The sequence below is a fragment of the Galleria mellonella genome, unplaced genomic scaffold (genome assembly GCF_026898425.1).
Source record: "Galleria mellonella isolate WM207_F2 unplaced genomic scaffold, CSIRO_AGI_GalMel_v1 utg537, whole genome shotgun sequence".
Taxonomy (NCBI): domain Eukaryota; kingdom Metazoa; phylum Arthropoda; class Insecta; order Lepidoptera; family Pyralidae; genus Galleria; species Galleria mellonella.
In genome coordinates this window covers 4,745,986-4,764,647 of record NW_026442112.1, presented here as the reverse complement: position 1 = coordinate 4,764,647, position 18,662 = coordinate 4,745,986, and the positions used below count along the sequence as shown (strand labels likewise).

The window sequence follows — 18,662 nt, the reverse complement described above, 5'->3', positions numbered from 1 at the left end:
AGAGCATCTACTGGTATGGATTTTTTTTTATATATATATTTTTAGACACTGTCCTTTAGTTCTTGGATGCTGTGGCAGTTTGAACATTTTTGGTAGGAAATTAGAATCAACTATGTGGCAAGTTGATTAAGATAATTGTTTTGTCGATTTTTATATGTTTCAGCTTTTTTTTTACAACACGGGGCAAACGAGCGTGCGGCTCACCTGATGGTAAGTGACTACCGCCGCCCATGGTCAACCACAACACCAGCGTCATTGCAGGTGTGCTGCCGGCCTTTTAAAAAGGAATATACTCTTTTCTTGAAGGTTATGTTGTCGTATCGGTTCGGAAATACTGCTGCTGGAAGTTGATTCCAAAGAATGGTTGTGCGTGGAAGAAAGTGCCTTGAAAAACACACGGCGGAAGACCGCCACTCGTCCAGATGATTGAAATGAAACTTTAGTTTGTGGCGGGTTGTACGGTATTGAAAATCAGCAGCAGGTATCAGTCCGAACAATTCCTCAGAAGCCTTATTATATGTCTTATTATATATAAAATGTAAAATATAATAAAAAAAAGCTACAAATTAACTTTTATATTAATTAATACCCGACACATTAAAATCATTGAAACAAACCATAATCATCGTCATTGCCATAGATTTTTTATTACAAATACTATAAAGCTAAAACGGAAACATTTGCTAATCTATTCTCTCACAAAAATAATTAAACATTTTTTTTTGTACTCAATGGAACAAAAGAACATTCCTGGCATCCTAGTTCACATACAGTGGACCGCAGAATACTTTAAAATCATTTTTATTCAAAGACTTGTTAACAAGCAACCTTTTAAATCGTCATTGTTAATGACTGCAAGGTTCGGAAGATTGTTATCTGTTGAGAAGAAACTCAACAGGTACTCTTTTAGATCTCTGTTAACATTATGTGTATTTATTTAAATGTACTATGTCTAAAATTGCATGGTCGTTAAAAGCCCGCGCATGATCGACTAACACCATGCACATTCGTCATTCAATACTGAAAATGTTTGAATTCCAAATCATACAAACAAGTCTTAAATATTTTATTATTTTTTATTTTTACAATATATGTTCATCTTTTAACAATGTCTCTATATATATGTATAACGGGAATTTTATAAACTCACTATATTGTCTCCAACGAGTATGAAGCGAAATGCTATCTTGCAAAAAATAAACTTATAGGAATAGGTACATGTAAGTTATTTACTAGTTATTCACCAGAGGGAGACTTTGTACAAAAGTCAATTGCTTGTGTACCTCTATCCCATTCGTGTTTCAACCGTGAAGCAGTTGTGTTTGCATGGCTGTGTTTCGGTTTGAAGGATGGGATATGGCGTGAATTTACAGGGTACAGAGGAATAACACCTGAGTCCTCAGGAATGGCAACGCATGGGGGGTATCATGGGCGAAACAGTATACTCTGTTATGTCCTTGGCACTGCTCATGTCTATAGGCGGCGGTTACCACTTTCCATCAGGTGGGCCGTCAGCTTGTTTGCCATTCTAAGTTGTATAAAAAAAAAATAGTAAGAGATATTTCTATTAAATAAAAATAAAAAAAAAATACTAAAGCTCTGTGAATTAGACGTTACAAATATTAGCATTTTTAATGATTTATTTTACACTTACATTTGTTCTAAATAATTAAATATAAAAAAGAATTCTTACAGTAATAAATCCAAGATGGAATAAATCGAGACTTTATATCTTGAAATAGTATAATAGATTTAAGAATATCAACATTTGTTCCATTCAGTACACAGCCTCTCGATAATAGCAAATTAATCTACCATTTTCGCTAGCGCACACAGAATCAAATGCCGAATGTTGCTATCTCACTTTATCACATGCACGCGGTAGCGATAACATATATATCAATAGATTATTTTACCATTTGTCTAGGAGGGCAGGATTGGATGGAAAGGATATACCATTGCATAAATTTGTTACAATATTCATGAACTCAATTATACTATAATTAGGAATACATATTAATATATATATATATATATGTGTGTGTGTCTGTGTGTGTAGTGGGAGTTTAAAAAGTCGAAAGAATTGTCGGGAAGGACAAAAATAGTTCATAAAATAAAATTCCCGCTATATATATATATATGCTCTATAATTTGTCGTTTTAGGTACTTCATAAATGTGTTCACTTCAGATGTGTTCATGTCATATTTCGAGATCCATGATCGTGAAAACTATCATTGAGTTTCATTTTGAAATATAATGTTATACCCCTTCCATCTAACCTATTGCGGAACAATAACGCGATAAACAAATGGGACAGAGTTGAACTGAGATTACAAATAGCTAGCAGTTAGCCCCAGAGGTCCTCGGTGCGACCGAACTTGTAGACCAGCGAGCCAGCGAAAATGAGCGCGTTCTGCAGGAACAGACTCACGCCGGGCCAGGTTGACTTGTTGTTACCTATTAACAATATAATATCGTCATCACTATAAAAGTTCTTGAAACAAAATTGGCAATTTTTATGCAACTTAGAATGGCAAACAAGCTGACGGCCCACCTGATGGAAAGTGGTAACCGTCGCCTATAGACATGAGCAGTACCAAGGACATAACAGAGTATACTGTTTCGCCCATGATATCCCCCATGCGTTGCCATTCCTGAGGACTCAGATGTTTTGCCTCTGTACCCAGTAAATTCACGCCATATCCCACTCTTCAAACCGAAACACAGCCATGCAAACACAACTGCTTCACGGTAGAAACACAAATGGGAAGGGGGAGAAGGGATTATCGGTAATGGGGATTAGTAACCCCATTGCCAGCAATACACCCTTTTAAGTCGATTTTAAGTTCTCACGATTCCCCCCGGGAAAACATCATGCCCAGTTTCAAATGAATTCATCGTGATGGGCTAATTGATCTACCTTTGCATCTCCAGCTATCACTCCTAGCTGGTGCCCCGACAGCGTATATCGTTAGCGCAGGCGGGGTCACCATTCCATTATTATCCATTAAAAAAAAAAGACAAATCCCCCGCTAAATTAAGCGACGACCTCAAATGCATTGCAGGGAATCAATGAATGCAGGTGGTTCGGGACTGTTCCTTATGGCAGATTATAAAGGAGGCCTCCTTCAATTCATCAATGATGATGACGATGAAAATTTATGATGATGAAAATTTCCTATCATCGAAAGTACTTCGCGAAAATTTCCAAAACAACTCAACCAATTTTAATGAAAGTTGTTTGTTAAAATGTATATTGTTTCCTCCAAACTTTGGACTCGGTAGGTAGCAGTAGGGAGCAAAACAACATTTGCCGGGTTAACTAGTCTATTTCCATATATGTACATATAAGAATTTATTGCTGTTCATCAGTCTCGTTACAACTAAAAAATCCATTTTGAATAATTATTTTTTCATTTTATTCATTGTAATACAATAATTTATTTTATTTATTTATTTATTCATTAGTACAAATATGTGTACACGGCGGACTTAATGCTAAAAGCATTCTCTCCCAGTCAACCATAGGGAAGTGTCAGAATACTCGAATGCGGTACTAGTAATTATTTATATACATACATACTAAAATTACATATATAAACGAATAAATATATATGAATAACAAATATACTTACACATATATGATATATACTATATCATACAAGAATTTGGGAATAATATAAACACTTACTGCTCGGATAAAAATAAAAAGTGAGCGTGAATAATGATTTTAAAAAATCAAAACGACCTTAAAATTTAGCTAGAGAATTGAAAAATTAAAAATAGGTAATTCTATAAGAGAATCTCTACTTCGTATTACTTTCAGTAGATGGCGTTGTTGGTAATATGAAGAACACGGGGTCATCTGGTATATTATGGCATAGAATTATACATACCAGCGTGTACATAATTGGCGAAGAGTATCCAGCAGGAGGCGATGAGGGACGCGAAGCCGACCACGAAGCCCAGGAACAGCCACAGGCGCGCGCCCCGGGGGCCCATGCACCCGCCCGTGTAAGTCTCGCCGCGCACCTACAACATACATACATACATATATCGTTATTATCATTATTTCAGCATTGACTTATTGGGTATTGACCCACCTACATGCATGATGGCAAACATGTTATTCATTCAAAGATGTTTCCTCCATGCACCCAAGAGACTACAGCATGCTCTTCAAACATAGGTGTTTATAGGCTACTATATATATATTATAAAAAAAAATAAATAAAAAAAACATATTTCCATAAAAACATATTATAATATATATAATATTATAAATGTTAAAGTTTGTAAACTTATTTGCATACATGTTTGTTACTCAATCACACTTAAATAACTGTAGACTTCAATTAAATATGATACACATGTAGATTATATTTTAATTTTAAACACATAGGATACTTTATAAACTGATTGAAGCAGGCAAAGTCGCAGGATACAACTAGTTTCTTTTATTTTACACTTTATTGCATTATTTGTAAAAATAATAAATATAGTAAACTTTTATTTAAAGTAATACAAAAGACAGCCTTATTGTTAAGCAATCTCTTCCAGACCTCCTTTGGATAGAAGATGTTAAGAAAAAGACAAATATATATAAACACAATATTTTTTTTATACCACTTACAATAACAAACAAGCTGACGGCCCACCTGATGGAAAGTGGTAACCGTCGCCTATACACATGAGCAGTAGCATGGACATAACAAAGTATACTGTTTTGCCCATGATACCCCCCATGCATTGCCATTCCTGAGGACTCGGGTGTTATTCCTCTGTACCCTGTAAATTCAGACCATATCCCACCCTTCAAACTGAAACACAACCATGCAAACACAACTGCTTCACGGTAGAAACAGGAATGGGACAGAGGTACCCAAGCAATCGACTTTTGTACAAAGTCTCCCTCTGGTACAAAGGGGACTTCTTCAAAATGGGGGTAAAGAGGTTTCTTCAGGGTCGGCAACACACACATAATACCCCTGATAATGCAGGCGTTCATAAGCTATGATAACCACTTACCATCAGGTGGGTCATATGCTTGATTGCCACCTCAGTGGTACAAAAAGAAAACAAATGTCAATTCAAGAGCAAACATAGCATTTACCTGAGCATTGGACACTGAATTAACCATGATCAGTGATAGAGTGGCCATCACCCCGCACACATGGGCAGCATCAGGGAGGTTACCAGGATATACGGATGCTGCATCAATGATGAACCACCAGCCAGAAAAGAACTGGAATATAAACGGTAATATATGATGAAATAAGTGCACAATATTATTTGTGGAAGACGTGAAAGAGGACTGTTTGAATTAGAGCATTTTACATTCAATTATTACTGCGTACTCCAATGCTTGAAAATAATAGAAAGTGATTTCTGACAACTCTTCTTCTAATGGTATTTGTCATTTATTTATTAATTAGAATAAAATATTAAATAATAGTGAATGTAATGAACACACACATTTCACGGCTGGCTTTTGGCCACAAAAGAATATCAGTGTTTCGCTATTTTGAGGGCAAAGCAATAAGCTGAGTTGTGGCCGTTTTGTGTTACTATGACACATGCATGAAAAGAAAAACTGTTACTTCCTTTATGCATTAAGGTTTTTTTTATTTTTTGTATATGTTGGCTTTTATCTTTTTTCAATGCACACGTCTATCTATGTCTGTTTTTGTTTGTGTGCTGTAAGTAGTGCAAATATAATATATATAATCTATCATACCTCAATGGGAGACAGGTGTGATGAATATATATGAGTGTGTGTGTGTGTGTGTGCATAAGTATAAAATAAATTTCATCCCATTACTGCTAATAAGGCTATATTAAAAAAGATGAAACGTCTTTTCTCAATCTATCAATCAATCAATCAATAATTTAAGATTGTATTTAACAAATGACCATTTGACTATGACTGTGACTTTAATTGTGGCCTAAACAGTTATTTTTATTTAAACACTAAACTACTCAACTAATTTTTTTTTTATTTCTTTAGGATAAATAAATCAGAAATATTTTTTTATTAGAAAAAAAATATTTCCAAATAGGTTTCTAGATCGAATTCTAAAGTAACAAAAAAAAATTAATTAAGAATGTCCTTATTTTTTTTAAGTCTGTTAAAAAATTACCCCACAATTGAGTTAAATTGTTATTTCTGTTGGTTCTAAGGGTACCTACTGACTAAGTCATAAATTGTCAATGATATTACCTGACAACAGATACATTGTAACTAAGTACCCCCCCCCCCCCTAACTAGATTGACGCAAAAAGATTTTAACAATTTATATTTATTATTTGGGAAAAAAAAATTGATGTCAATCTTCATTAAATTCAAATTAAATAATATTTGTTAATTAAACGATAAAAACAAATGTGCTTTTCAATTTTTATCAATCCATGGACGGAACATTTTTTCAATTGTGATTGGACAATATCATCTGGGAAACTGAAGACAATCATGTTTATTCCAGCTTCTCTAATATTTAATATTTTTTGAAGTTGATCGATCGGTTTAAATGTCAATTTTATTATAAGAAATTATTTCTAAAACGATCATATTTGACTTTAAACTAAAAATATGCAATTAGAACAAAAAAATGTATGAATCATCATTAAAAAATTGAAAATAGTTTGTTAATTAACAATTACATCAAATGTCGACGCCATTATCACGTAATCATACGGAACATTTCAATTGTGCTCTCAAACCAAACACAACTTTATTCCATTTATTAATATTCTCACAGCGGTGGATCATCTTGAAATTTATTTTATTATAAGAAATGATTTCTAAGACGATCATATTTGACTTTTAACTAAAAATATGCAATTAGAACAAATGTATGAATCATCAATATAGAAAAGCCACAAACCAACAATCCTGCGAAGATCGACGCCAAGATATTACGTTTTTCTCCGCTCTCAAACCAAACACAACTCGGCATTGAAATATTCTCACAGCAGTTCATCTTGAACGATTTATTTTATTCAAGAATAAATCACGAATAAACAACAAAGCACGCAAAAACTGTAAATAAAAAATGACAGAGAAGCAAAACATACATAAATATATCCAAGTGACATTGACAACTGACACACAATCAGTGTTGCCGTTTTACAAAATTAAAAGTCCCTAGATAATCTCATAAAAGCGGATACTTATAGAGAAAAATAACAAAAATCCGCTAAATGTCCCTAAGTCTTACCTTGTATGTAATATCGCTATCGCATAAATCTGACATGATTTTATAGCGATCTGATGATAGCAAATACCTTTTTATACTCCTAAATCGAAAAAATACATAATAATATAAATAATTCAACAAAATTGTTGTATAATAAAAAGTAAAATGGTCCATATTGAGAATCGAGGTATATTCATCAATATATAAGGTTAACATAAAGTTCTTGAACTTTGTTTGCAAATTTTTGGTGCCGCCGAAGAAAAAGCCGATACTATACGAATAGCAATATTTCTATTAACTATTGTAACAATTTTCAATATCTAAAAAAAAATATTTTTGAAAAAATCGGAATCAAACATAGATCAAGGATAATAGTTCTCTGTCTATAATCGTAAATCAGATTAGAATTACAGTTTGAACTTTATTCAAAATTTTAAATAAACTTTTAAATACACTGCGACATTGTTTGTATCCTATTAATGTACTAAATGCTGTGCGGTCCTCGCGTGTCCTCGTGGGTGTCGTAAGAGGCGATTGAGGGAGCTTGAGGTAGAAGGATGGACAGCAGCGTCTCTCTGGGGTAAAAGGATTGTTACCAATGGAGTATGACAGCCCCATTGCTAGCAATATCAGGTCAACCTCCACGTGGTTCCCCCTGGAAACCATCGTGAACAATTCTCGTTGAATTCGTCACGATGGGCTAACTGACCTGCTTCATCCTCATCTATCATGATTCACTGATACCACGCCGGTGTATACCGATACCGCGGGTGGGGTTACTATTTCTTTATTACCTATAAAAAAAAGCAGCGTCTATCTTAAAACATCACCAAAACCTAACTGCGGCTGCCAATCCGCCTGCCAAGCGTGGTAGCTACTAGCAAAATCCCCCAAGGTAGAGGTTCATGTTCAGCAGTGGACAGTTAAAGGCTGTATGTGAAAGTTTGTAACGATGCATGAATGGATGGGTATTTTTTTTTTATGCAACTTAAAATGGCAAACAAGCTGACGGCCCACCTGATGGAAAGTGGTAACCGCCGCCTATAGACATGAACAGTACCATAAACATAACAGAGAATACTCTCTCTTCCATGATACCCCACATGCGTTGCCATTCCTGAGAACTCAGGTGTGATTCCTTTGTACCCTGTAAATTCACTGTCATATCCCACCCTTCAAACCGAAACACAGCCAAACACAATGCAACACGGTAGAAACACGAATGAAACAGAGGTGCCCAAGCTGACTTTTGTACAGTCTCCCTTTGATCTGAGGTGTGTTACTCTTTCATAGGAAAACTAGCAAACGAATTTGAATGAAATATAGTAAACGGATGGGTTATAGCATAACTTTGCACATAGGATATGTTATATATTGTTTTACGCGGATAAACCCGCGGTATACAACTAGTATGTAATAATATTTTACCAGGCGTTATAGTGTGGATCGAGCCTTATATGCCGTATATTCTATATATTTTTTTAATGGATGATAATGGAATGGTACCCACCCTGCACTATCGGTTTACACTGGCGGGACACCAGTGATGGATGATAAGTGACGATGAAGCAGGGCAGCTAGTCCATCGTGACAAATTCACTAATGAATCAATCACGATGGTTACCAGAGGGAACCGCGTGGAGGTCGACCTGATACCCTATCACATGTTACAGTTCAGGTAAAATAAGACACGTAACTCACTTTTTTTTCATTTTCTATATTCATAATTAAAAGACACACAATTGATTCAAAACATTTCTACTACAATCACTATAAAAAATAGAACGTGATATAGATTCAAAAAGTTGTGACTCAAATTGTAAATAAATTATATGGGACGATTATTTGACAATTTGGTGAGCTGGAGTACATAACACAAACACATAGTAAAACCTATTTTCAACCGATTCCAAAAAAAAGAAGGTCACTTGGGAAATCTTATCTGAAACAATATACTTTCAGATTGGTCCCACAGACATTTGATAAAAATCGGTTGAGTAGTTTAGTTTTTAAACCAAAATAACAAGGTTTGCCATAATTTAAAATCGATGTTTTTTCATGGACCAAAAACTACTTATTAATACATTATTACTCTTATTCTAATTGGTGTTCTCAAATTTTGTTCATGAGTAAATTATAAATACAACATGGCAGTGTTTAATTCCAATTAAAAAGAATAGACGATTTAAGTTTGATAACCAACCAGTAAAGTGCCTATCTTAGATTATATAGATACAGCATCCAGCCTCAAAAAACGGTTCAACTTTTTGACAGCTATTTGTCAAATTAGCTGACTCGTTTTTTATCAGTGTTCTATATACTTACGTATAAAATGTATCTTGACGGATTATTTAATAAATAAAATGAGTGTCTAAGCATTAAAATAATGCAGAAATTATAAGACAAAATAAATATAGAAGTTATAAAGGAATCACTTATAACTATGTATTTATCACACAAAACTATGAAAAATTTAACCCGCTTTTTTCGAAGTATTTCTAAAGAGACACTATCTATATAATCGTAAGGTACCTAAATATTCCTGTAGCCATTTTATACCATGACTACTCTGTGTTTGAATTATTTATGTCATGTAATGTCACTCCGGTTCACCAAACATAAAGTATGTTAATTAAACAAGGGCGTTATCGTTAGACCATAATAAATATATTAAGAACTAACTTACATCACTGGTTCGTAAAAGTTTGAATGTTAGAAATCTTTTTAAATATTAGAAAAATTAAAATTAATCTAACAGTAGAATTACTGTAGTATAAGTTGATTAGAACTTTTAGTATTAAGTCCACTCATGAATCGGGTGATAAAAACTAAAATGAGACGTGAATCTTGTCTATGGTAGCATCTAAACGTATAGATTACGTTTAGATGCTACCATAGATAGAGCTTATAGTACACGAGATTAACGAAAACACCTTAAGTTATTTAACATAGTGTATATATATATATATTATAAAAATCACTTTCCTAACGAGTGCATCTAATTACAAAGATAACTTATAGATCTATATTAATCACAGTGACTCATAATTTTGTTTCAAAAAGCACTTTACATTATTGCGGTATTCCTTCGATAAAGGATGGCACAGATGGCAACAAGAGGCGCTTGCGCTGGGAATCGAACACTGTGCCCCGTTTGCCCAGTGTGACGGCGGGAGTTGTCACTGCTGAGCTGAAAGGACCATCAGTTGTAACAGTATCCTTCGTTCTGGTAGCACCATTCTGGCTGGAGGGACTCTGCTTGAATGTCCATGCGTATTAAACGCTCCCTGAAAAAAAAACATTTGTCTACTGCCAGTATCTAAAAATAATAAAATAGCTCAGTATTTCTACACTAGCCAGCTTGATCGAGGCATATAGGTTTGAGGTTTCTTTCTCTTACACTAAACATGGTGGCTTATTCCTTTCATTGCCTTTCACAATGTCCCAGAATCATCACACGGACAATATCATAATTTATTAATTGCCTCTAAAATAAATCAATTAACTATATAATTACTACAACTTGTGCTCAGCCCACAGCCGCTCAACAAGTGTACCGTACCTGGTGTGCAGCATGCGGTACTCGGCGTCCTGCCAGGTGGCGGCGGGCTCGGCCCACAGCCGCTCGGCGAGGGCGGCGGCTCGCGGCCACAGGCGGCCGTCCAGCGTCGCGCTGTCCGACTGCTCCGACCACAGAGCTGCCTCCCCGCCTGCCAGGAAACCGTACCCTCACGTCAGTTCAATACCAAATTATGGATATTTAGCAATGGTAGCTTAGAAACTTATGTCACCAGAAAGTGACACTCTCACATTAATAGTAGTAATACCTAATCACTACACAGATTTTCTTTATGGTGACCATAGACGATCATTTTCGCTGCAATTTAACAGTATATTTTATGGTTACACACTGCAAACAGTATGTAGTTATACTTAGTCTATGCTGCAAACCAAAAATATTCAAGTCTTTAAGTACGCAGCAAAGAAGACAAATGATGGTCATCATTATTTAAAGATCCAATGTAACAAAAACAAGAGATAAGTGAATATATTACAACGACCCTACCCAAATATCCATCATCTATAAATTTTATAAAACAATTATTTTTTTATATATTTATTTTTATTTTTAAACCTTAAACTTTATTGCATTCCAACAAACAAATAATATAATTAGTATTTATTTATTTATTTATTTCATTTCATAATATAATGGATAACATGTGCCTGTTGGGCACAGCAAGTAGGAGAGAGGAGGACAACACTTCTTTCAATTTAGAAATAGTCTAAGGATCTGTTACAATATTATCCAGTCACTGAAATTGTATCACGATAGGTACATATTTTCATAATTAAAATATATAATTTTAATATGCCGGTTACTCCATACCGCACTATAAAAATATAAAATACGAGTACATTACAATATTTCCAGAATGTCAACAATATAAATTAATGTAAATCAATACATACCAAGAATTTGATCCTTGTGTTCCAGAGCAATAACCGCGGGACTGTTATCATACACTTTCTGCCATCCGATGTATGGAGAACACCAGTTGTTACCTGCCGTTAAAAATAAAATTTGTATATATTAGCAATTAGCATAGTTTAAATTTTTTAATAGCGGTTACCGTAGCGTAAGAACGCCTGCAATACCAGAGGTATTACGTGCGCGTTGCCGACCCTGAAGAAACCTCTTTATCCCTTTTTTTTTTAAGAAACCCATGCTGTCGTCACTTGGAAAAACCTCATGAGAAGAAGGAAGTATTCAAGACAAGGAGCTCATTCTATAATCTGAACGTTCGTAGGAGAAAATATCTCTGAAATCACGCTGTACGCGACCATCTAGGCTTTAAGTTAAAGGGGTAAACTCCCTGTCGATGTTAATTAATATTAAAAACTGAATGTTACAAAGTATAAAAAATTTGGCTTACCCAATGAAATATTTTTTTAAATCACAACACGTAATATCTTCAGTGTTGCTAGTAATTAAAATAAAAATTTCCCAGACCAATACATTTTTATTAAACCATCATCATTACAAATCATTATACACTTATGCACTAAGTTCTTTCAAATATGTTCGTTAAAATTTTTAATCATTTTTATTTTTAAATTTAACCTTACAATATAAATTACTACTCAGTATATGGGAATATAAATAATTAATAATAATATGGAAATATATTGAGTAGTAATATAAATAATTAATAATAAAATGATTGGAATATACCCAACCAGGTGAGTTCCCCCTGGAAACTATCATGTTAAATATACATGATATGGTGTTTTCATTCTCACCTATCACCCTTCACTGGTGTTCCGCCAGTGTATCCCTATTTTACCATACAACATAGCACACATAAAAAAAAGTTGGCCTGTATTTGATGAAACATTTGTATGGAGACACTATCTATCTAAGCTAAAAATTATAAATAACGTACCACTTCCAACCCAAGCACCGAACCCGCAGTCGAAGTACAGGGCGTCGTAGTTGGACATAATCAAACGGTAGCCTTTCTTTAGTAAACCCTTAATTTGGGGATCCACGCCTGTGGTCCATACCTGAAATATAATCACTACATAGTATAAAACAAAGTCGCTGTCGCTGCCTGTCCGTCCCTATGTATGCTTAAATCTTTAAAACTACGCAACGGAATTTGAAGCGGTTAGATAGAGCGACTCAAGAGGAAGGTTTATATGTATAATACATGCATAATATTGTAGAGAAACACTGATAAATTTAGAGGTTTCTAACGTGATGTAAATAAACATATTTTTTTGCGCTTACATTGCAAACAGTGGCTGAATTAAACGAGATAAATCAAAATAATGTACTACAGTATTGTACACCTTAAAAAGGTCAACAAAAAAAGTCCCACCTTTTACATTTTACGGGATAAAAATGGCTTATTTACGAAGTGATTTTAAGCAATACAGCATTAATTTTAATCCAATTAAGTACCTTAAATACATTGTACATTGAATATAGATTAATATGGCCCTTTAGAGCATGTAATTTAAATGAATATTTCCTAAGATATTACAGATTTAAAATGAAGGGACATAGCGGTGCGGCATTGCACCCGTGCGAAGCCGGGACGGGTCGCTAGTCATTAATAGAATTTAGATTAATTTGCATTTTCTATACCACAAATGTTTTTTTTTTACAACTCAGGGGGCAAACGAGCATGCGGCTCACCTAATGGTAAGTGACTACCGCCGCCCATGATCACCCACAACACTAGCGGCATTGCAGGTGTGCTGCCGGCCTTTTAAAAAGGAATATACTCTTTTCTTGAAGGTTATGTTGTCGTATCGGTTCGGAAATACTGCTGCTGGAAGTTGATTCCAAAAAATGGTTGTGCATGGGAGAAAGTGCCTTGAAAAACGCACGGTGGAAGACCGCCACTCGTCCAGATGATTGGGATTCATCCCAATTTTTTCAATTGAATCCCGCCACATCAATCAGCAGCAAGTATCAGTCCGAACAATTCCTCAGAACATATTCTACGATATTGTCATTAACTTACTTGAATAATGTAGTCGTCTTTGTCCAAGTAATTCTCGACGTGAGCGTAGTCAGTGAGGGTACTGGTCCACAGTATAAGCAAGTTTCTTGCCGAAAGCCTTTCAGAACAAAAATATATAATATTATAAAGATATTGTCAAATAACTTAATTGAATAATGTAGTCGTCTTTGTCCAAGTAATTCTCGACGTGAGCGTAGTCAGTGAGGGTACTGGTCCACAGTATAAGCGGGAGTTTCTTGCCGAAAGCCTTTCAGTATAACAAAATATATATATATATTATAAATAATTATAAAAAAAAAATAACTGAGTATTCAACAACTGAAAATTTTCAGGTCTCAAGATTTAGTATGAGTAATCAATATATTTGAGTCACGTATGTGTTGAAATCAACAAATACACTATATTAAATATATTAAAATAAATCGTGCCTCGGGTGATCTCCTCTAGTGATCTGTCTGATCCTAGAATAAGGGTACTCAGATATACGACCCTGGTCTTCCGAGCCACTGCAGTTTCTGACCAGTAATTCCTCCACAACTGCAATATTCCCTTTTCCCCCATTAATCTCTCACTTCTTTTTTACCAACTTCCTTTACTTACTCCCTACGTCGCCTTCTTTTTCCTCAATCCTTTTCTGAATGCGGTAGGTGATGGATATGACCAACAAATGCATTCTCAAGGAAGGTTGACATCAAGTATGCGGCCGATCACAAGACCAAAAGCCGAATCTTTGTGTAATATGAATAAAATCATATTACGCCGACCCCAAATAATAATTTACCAGAGAGAGACTTCGTACAAAAGTCGTTTGCTTGGGCACCTCTATCCCATTCGTGTTTCAACCGTAAAGCAGTTGTGTTTGCATGGCTGTGTTTCGGTTTAAGGGTGGGATATGGCGTGAATTTACTGGGTACAGAGGAATAACATGACGTAACAACGTATACTCTGTTATGTCCCATGATACTGCTCATGTCTATAGGCGACGGTTACCACTTTCCATCAGGTGGGCCGCCAGCTTGTTTGCCATTTTAAGTTGTATAAAAAAATTGGGATAAAGGCAAGAAGATGACGACTAAAAATTATTCACCTTATAAGCTTTCTCCTGTGCCTTCGTCTGGAAATAGTTCCACAGTTTCAAAAACGAGGACTTGTCGAGGTCCCACCTATTCTGCACCATGAACTGCTGAATCTCTTCCGAGGAGTTCCAGCACTTCTCGCTCACCTCGTCCCCGCCCATGTGGAACATGTCCGGCTGGAATACGTCTGCAGGAATATGCAATTTCTTTCATACAAACCTTGTCTTGACAATTGGATATACAACAAAAAAGAATTCACCGAATAGGTGCAACCGTTCTGAAGTCATGCATCCATTCGGCAATTTTTTTATTTTAATATTACATCTGGAATCAACAACTTATATCTAGAATAATTAAAAATATATTTACACCATACATTCTTCTTTTCATTTATCCTAGAATAAGGGTGCACTCTTGTCGGTGCAAATAATTCATGCATCTTCCAGCCAGCTCTATCCCAGGCCATATCCTTGACCTCTCTATACGACATGACACCTAGTGTTTCTTTTATCTGTCCCATTTAATTATTCCTCCAGTAAGGTGGTGGTAAGACCGAAACCAGGCTTACACCTGTTCTAACACCATACATTAGCCAATATTTTTTTTTATACAACTTAGAATGGTAAACAAGCTGACGGCCCACCTGTTGTAAAGTGGTAACCGTCGCCTATAGATATGAGCAGTACCATGGACATAACAGAGTATACTGTTTCGACCATGATACCCCCCATGCGTTGCCATTCCCGAGTACCCTGTAAAGCCAGTGCCATATCCCACCCTTCAAACCGAAACAGCTATGTAAACACAACTGCTTCACGGTGGGGGGGAGGGGGGAAGAGATTGTTAGCAATGCGGACTATCAGTCCCATTGCTAGCAATATGCCCTATAAGATCGACCTCCACATGGTACTCCCTGGAAACCATCGTGCTGAATACTTGGTGTATTCATCACGATGGGCTAACTGACCTGCCTTTTCATTTTCACCAATTATGGCGGGGCACCAGTGAGGGGTGATTGGTTTACCGTTTGCGCAGGCGGGCTTACCATTCCATTATCATCCATTAAAAAGAAAAAACTGCTTAACGGTAAAAACACGAATGTAATAGAGGTGCCCAAGCAAACGACTTGTACAAAGTCTCCATCTGCTAATCTTACCGGCCATATCAGTGTATATGTCCTCCAAGTAGTCATACAATTCTTCCCTGGTGGGGTTCAGTTGGCCGCAAGGTGGCTCCACACAATAATGCTTCCAAGGCTCGGCCTGACAAACAAAACCATTATTGAAATGTATTCGAATAACTGTACATGAATAAATGATTTTTGAATTTTGAAATTTTTTTGAAATTTTAACATATGCAACGCTACCAAGTTCATTCCATAGGTAATATAGATAGATAGATAGATAGATAGATAGACACTCTTTATTGTTTCCTCCAAAAGATTACAATAGTAAACTTAATAATAAGTTTTTATCTATAAAGATACAAACAATTACAAGAAATAATCACAATGAGAAAACAATGGGCGACCTTATCGCTAAGAGCGATCTCTTCCAGGCAACCTTTGGATGGAGAAGAGTAATTATAAACAATTTGATGGGAGGCACGATGAAAAATTCTGTCAGTTCTAAATATGGAGATGTGATACATATATAAATATATATTTTTTATTGTACTTGAAAAAAAGATACAGCGATTAATTTAATAACTTGTTAGCAAAGGTAGGCTTATCTCTAAAAGAGATCTCTTCCAACCAACCCAATGCAGTTAGAGAGAATATAATTAGGTATTTATATATATATATATATATATATATATTATACAACTTAGAATGGCAAACAAGCTAACGGCCCACCTGATGGAAAGTGGTAACCGTCGCCTTTAGATATGAGCAGTACCATGGTCATAATAGAGTATACTGTTTCGCACATGATACCCCCCATACGTTGCCATTCCTGAGGACTCAGATGTTATTCCTCTGTACCCTGTAAATTCACGCCATATCCCACCCTTCAAACTGAAACACAGCCATACAAACACAACTGCTTCACGGTAGAAACACGAATGGGACAAAGGTACCCAAGCAATCGACTTTTGTACAAAGTCTCCCTCTGGTAAAGTCTATGTTTGTAAGTAAAAATATTAACGCCAGTTTATTAGTACAAGAGAAAACAACAATTTTAGAATTATCGTACTTATGGTGTTATTCATGTCCACAGGCTATAGGCGACGGTCACCACTTTCCATCAAATGGGTCAATAGCTTGTTTGCCATTCTAAATAGCATAATAAAATTAAAATTTTAAATCGAACTATTACAGTGATTTTCACTACTCATAACAGGAAACTTCTGGGTGGGCACTAGACAATTCTGAGGTGGGCTCCTGTCCTGCCACTTAATACGCATATGTAAATACACCTGCATTTCATTCTCATCTATCACCGTTCACTGATGCTCCGCCAGCGTATACCGTTAGCGCAGGCGGGGTTACCATACCATTTTTACCCATCAAAAAAAAAACACCTGTAGAATGCTAGAAAAAATTAATGCAGTTTTCTAACAAAATAATTGTCATAATGCCATTAGTAAACTAAACATTTTAAACTTAACCGTTTTTTACACATACCTTTAATTTAAATTCATTCTCGTTTTTACTTTAACTTATGTCACAAACATTATTTTAAGTAAACTTGATATTTTATGACTTCACTTTTCAAATACTTTTATATTAAGATACAGCGACCGAGTTTTAGTCCGTAATAAAGTAACCAAGTTATTATCGATACACATTAAGTATGTGGAGGTAAATTTATTTGCAGTCTGTTATAAATATTCTTACCTTAAAGCAAACGGTAAGGTTAGTGTCCTGCCAGCCCTCGCCGACGTGCGCAGGCGCATCGAACTCTGGCAACACCCTGACGCCTCGCTCCAGGCCGTATTTAACAACTTCACTGATCTCCCTCTTGGTGTATACCTTCAAATAATCTTTTTATTAATATTGATTGTTTTTATACAATATAAAAAAAATCAAAAATTTTAAACTTTTTGACAGTTAATGATGATTATACATTAAAATAGCGAATTTTATTTGTTGCTTGTGTAAAAATTTTGGATACAAATATAAAAAAAAAATTAAAATAGAACCAACACTATCTTTTTAAAAGAAAATTTTCAAAATAGATTCAGAATTGGTTAAAATAACGCCTAATATAAATACCTTCTACATACACACGAACAATAAGCACAGATAAAGTCATTAAAAATGTCATAAAAAAAATGTTTCATTTAAAAACGAATCTAACGAAAAGTATGCTTTACCGCTTCACGGTTTAAAATCAATAAATCGATAAAGCCGTGTCGGTTACACGTTACGCCATAGATGGTAACCATAGATTATAATGCCAACATATACATGAAAGGCCCCTCTTCTCCAATCATTTACTTCGACGGTCGGAAACTATCGATTAGCATATATATTCTTAGCTTATATAGATAGAGCATCGAACCTTAAAATCGGGTCAACTTTTTGTCAGCTAATTGTCAAATTGTTTTTATCAGGTATTCTATATACTTACGCATACAATGTATTATATCTTGGCGGATTATTTAATAAATAAAGTGAGTGTTTACGCATTAAAAAATGCAGAAATTATAAAACAAAATAAATATAGAAGTAAAAAAGGAATTATTCATAATTCACGCAAAATTGTATGAATATGTTGACACATTTTTTTCGATGCATTGCACTATGGAGATACTCTATCATACAATCTAATCTACTTTACTGAATATTACTGAAATAAACATAAAAAATACAACCTCTTTTTTGAAGTCGGTTGAAAATAAAACAAAC

At 35.1% G+C, this 18,662-nt stretch overlaps 2 protein-coding genes across 3 annotated transcripts in view; both read right to left on the bottom strand.

Moving 5' to 3' along the window:
• Nucleotides 1-621: 621 nt before the first annotated feature.
• LOC113522350 (transmembrane protein 50A) lies at nucleotides 622-7,099 on the bottom strand. The gene is made up of 4 exons (XM_026908024.3): nucleotides 6,886-7,099; nucleotides 5,115-5,246; nucleotides 3,898-4,033; nucleotides 622-2,458 (listed from the first exon to the last, which is right to left on the bottom strand). Exons 1-4 carry the CDS (start codon nucleotides 6,979-6,981, stop codon nucleotides 2,349-2,351), a joined length of 474 nt encoding a protein of 157 aa, XP_026763825.2. The 5' UTR covers nucleotides 6,982-7,099; the 3' UTR covers nucleotides 622-2,348.
• Nucleotides 7,100-8,894: 1,795 nt separating this feature from the next.
• Nucleotides 8,895-18,662, bottom strand: part of LOC113522562 (chitooligosaccharidolytic beta-N-acetylglucosaminidase) — a 41,120-nt gene continuing 31,352 nt past the window's right edge. For both annotated transcript variants that reach the window (XM_052898720.1, XM_052898719.1), the window contains exons 9-16: nucleotides 17,649-17,783; nucleotides 15,966-16,071; nucleotides 14,821-14,996; nucleotides 13,882-13,980; nucleotides 12,645-12,765; nucleotides 11,671-11,763; nucleotides 10,760-10,907; nucleotides 8,895-10,484 (exon numbers count right to left, since the gene is read on the bottom strand). In XM_052898720.1, the coding sequence (XP_052754680.1) occupies nucleotides 10,400-10,484; nucleotides 10,760-10,907; nucleotides 11,671-11,763; nucleotides 12,645-12,765; nucleotides 13,882-13,980; nucleotides 14,821-14,996; nucleotides 15,966-16,071; nucleotides 17,649-17,783 (963 nt within the window). In that variant the 3' untranslated portion in view covers nucleotides 8,895-10,399. The remainder of the gene's footprint in view (nucleotides 10,485-10,759; nucleotides 10,908-11,670; nucleotides 11,764-12,644; nucleotides 12,766-13,881; nucleotides 13,981-14,820; nucleotides 14,997-15,965; nucleotides 16,072-17,648; nucleotides 17,784-18,662) is intronic.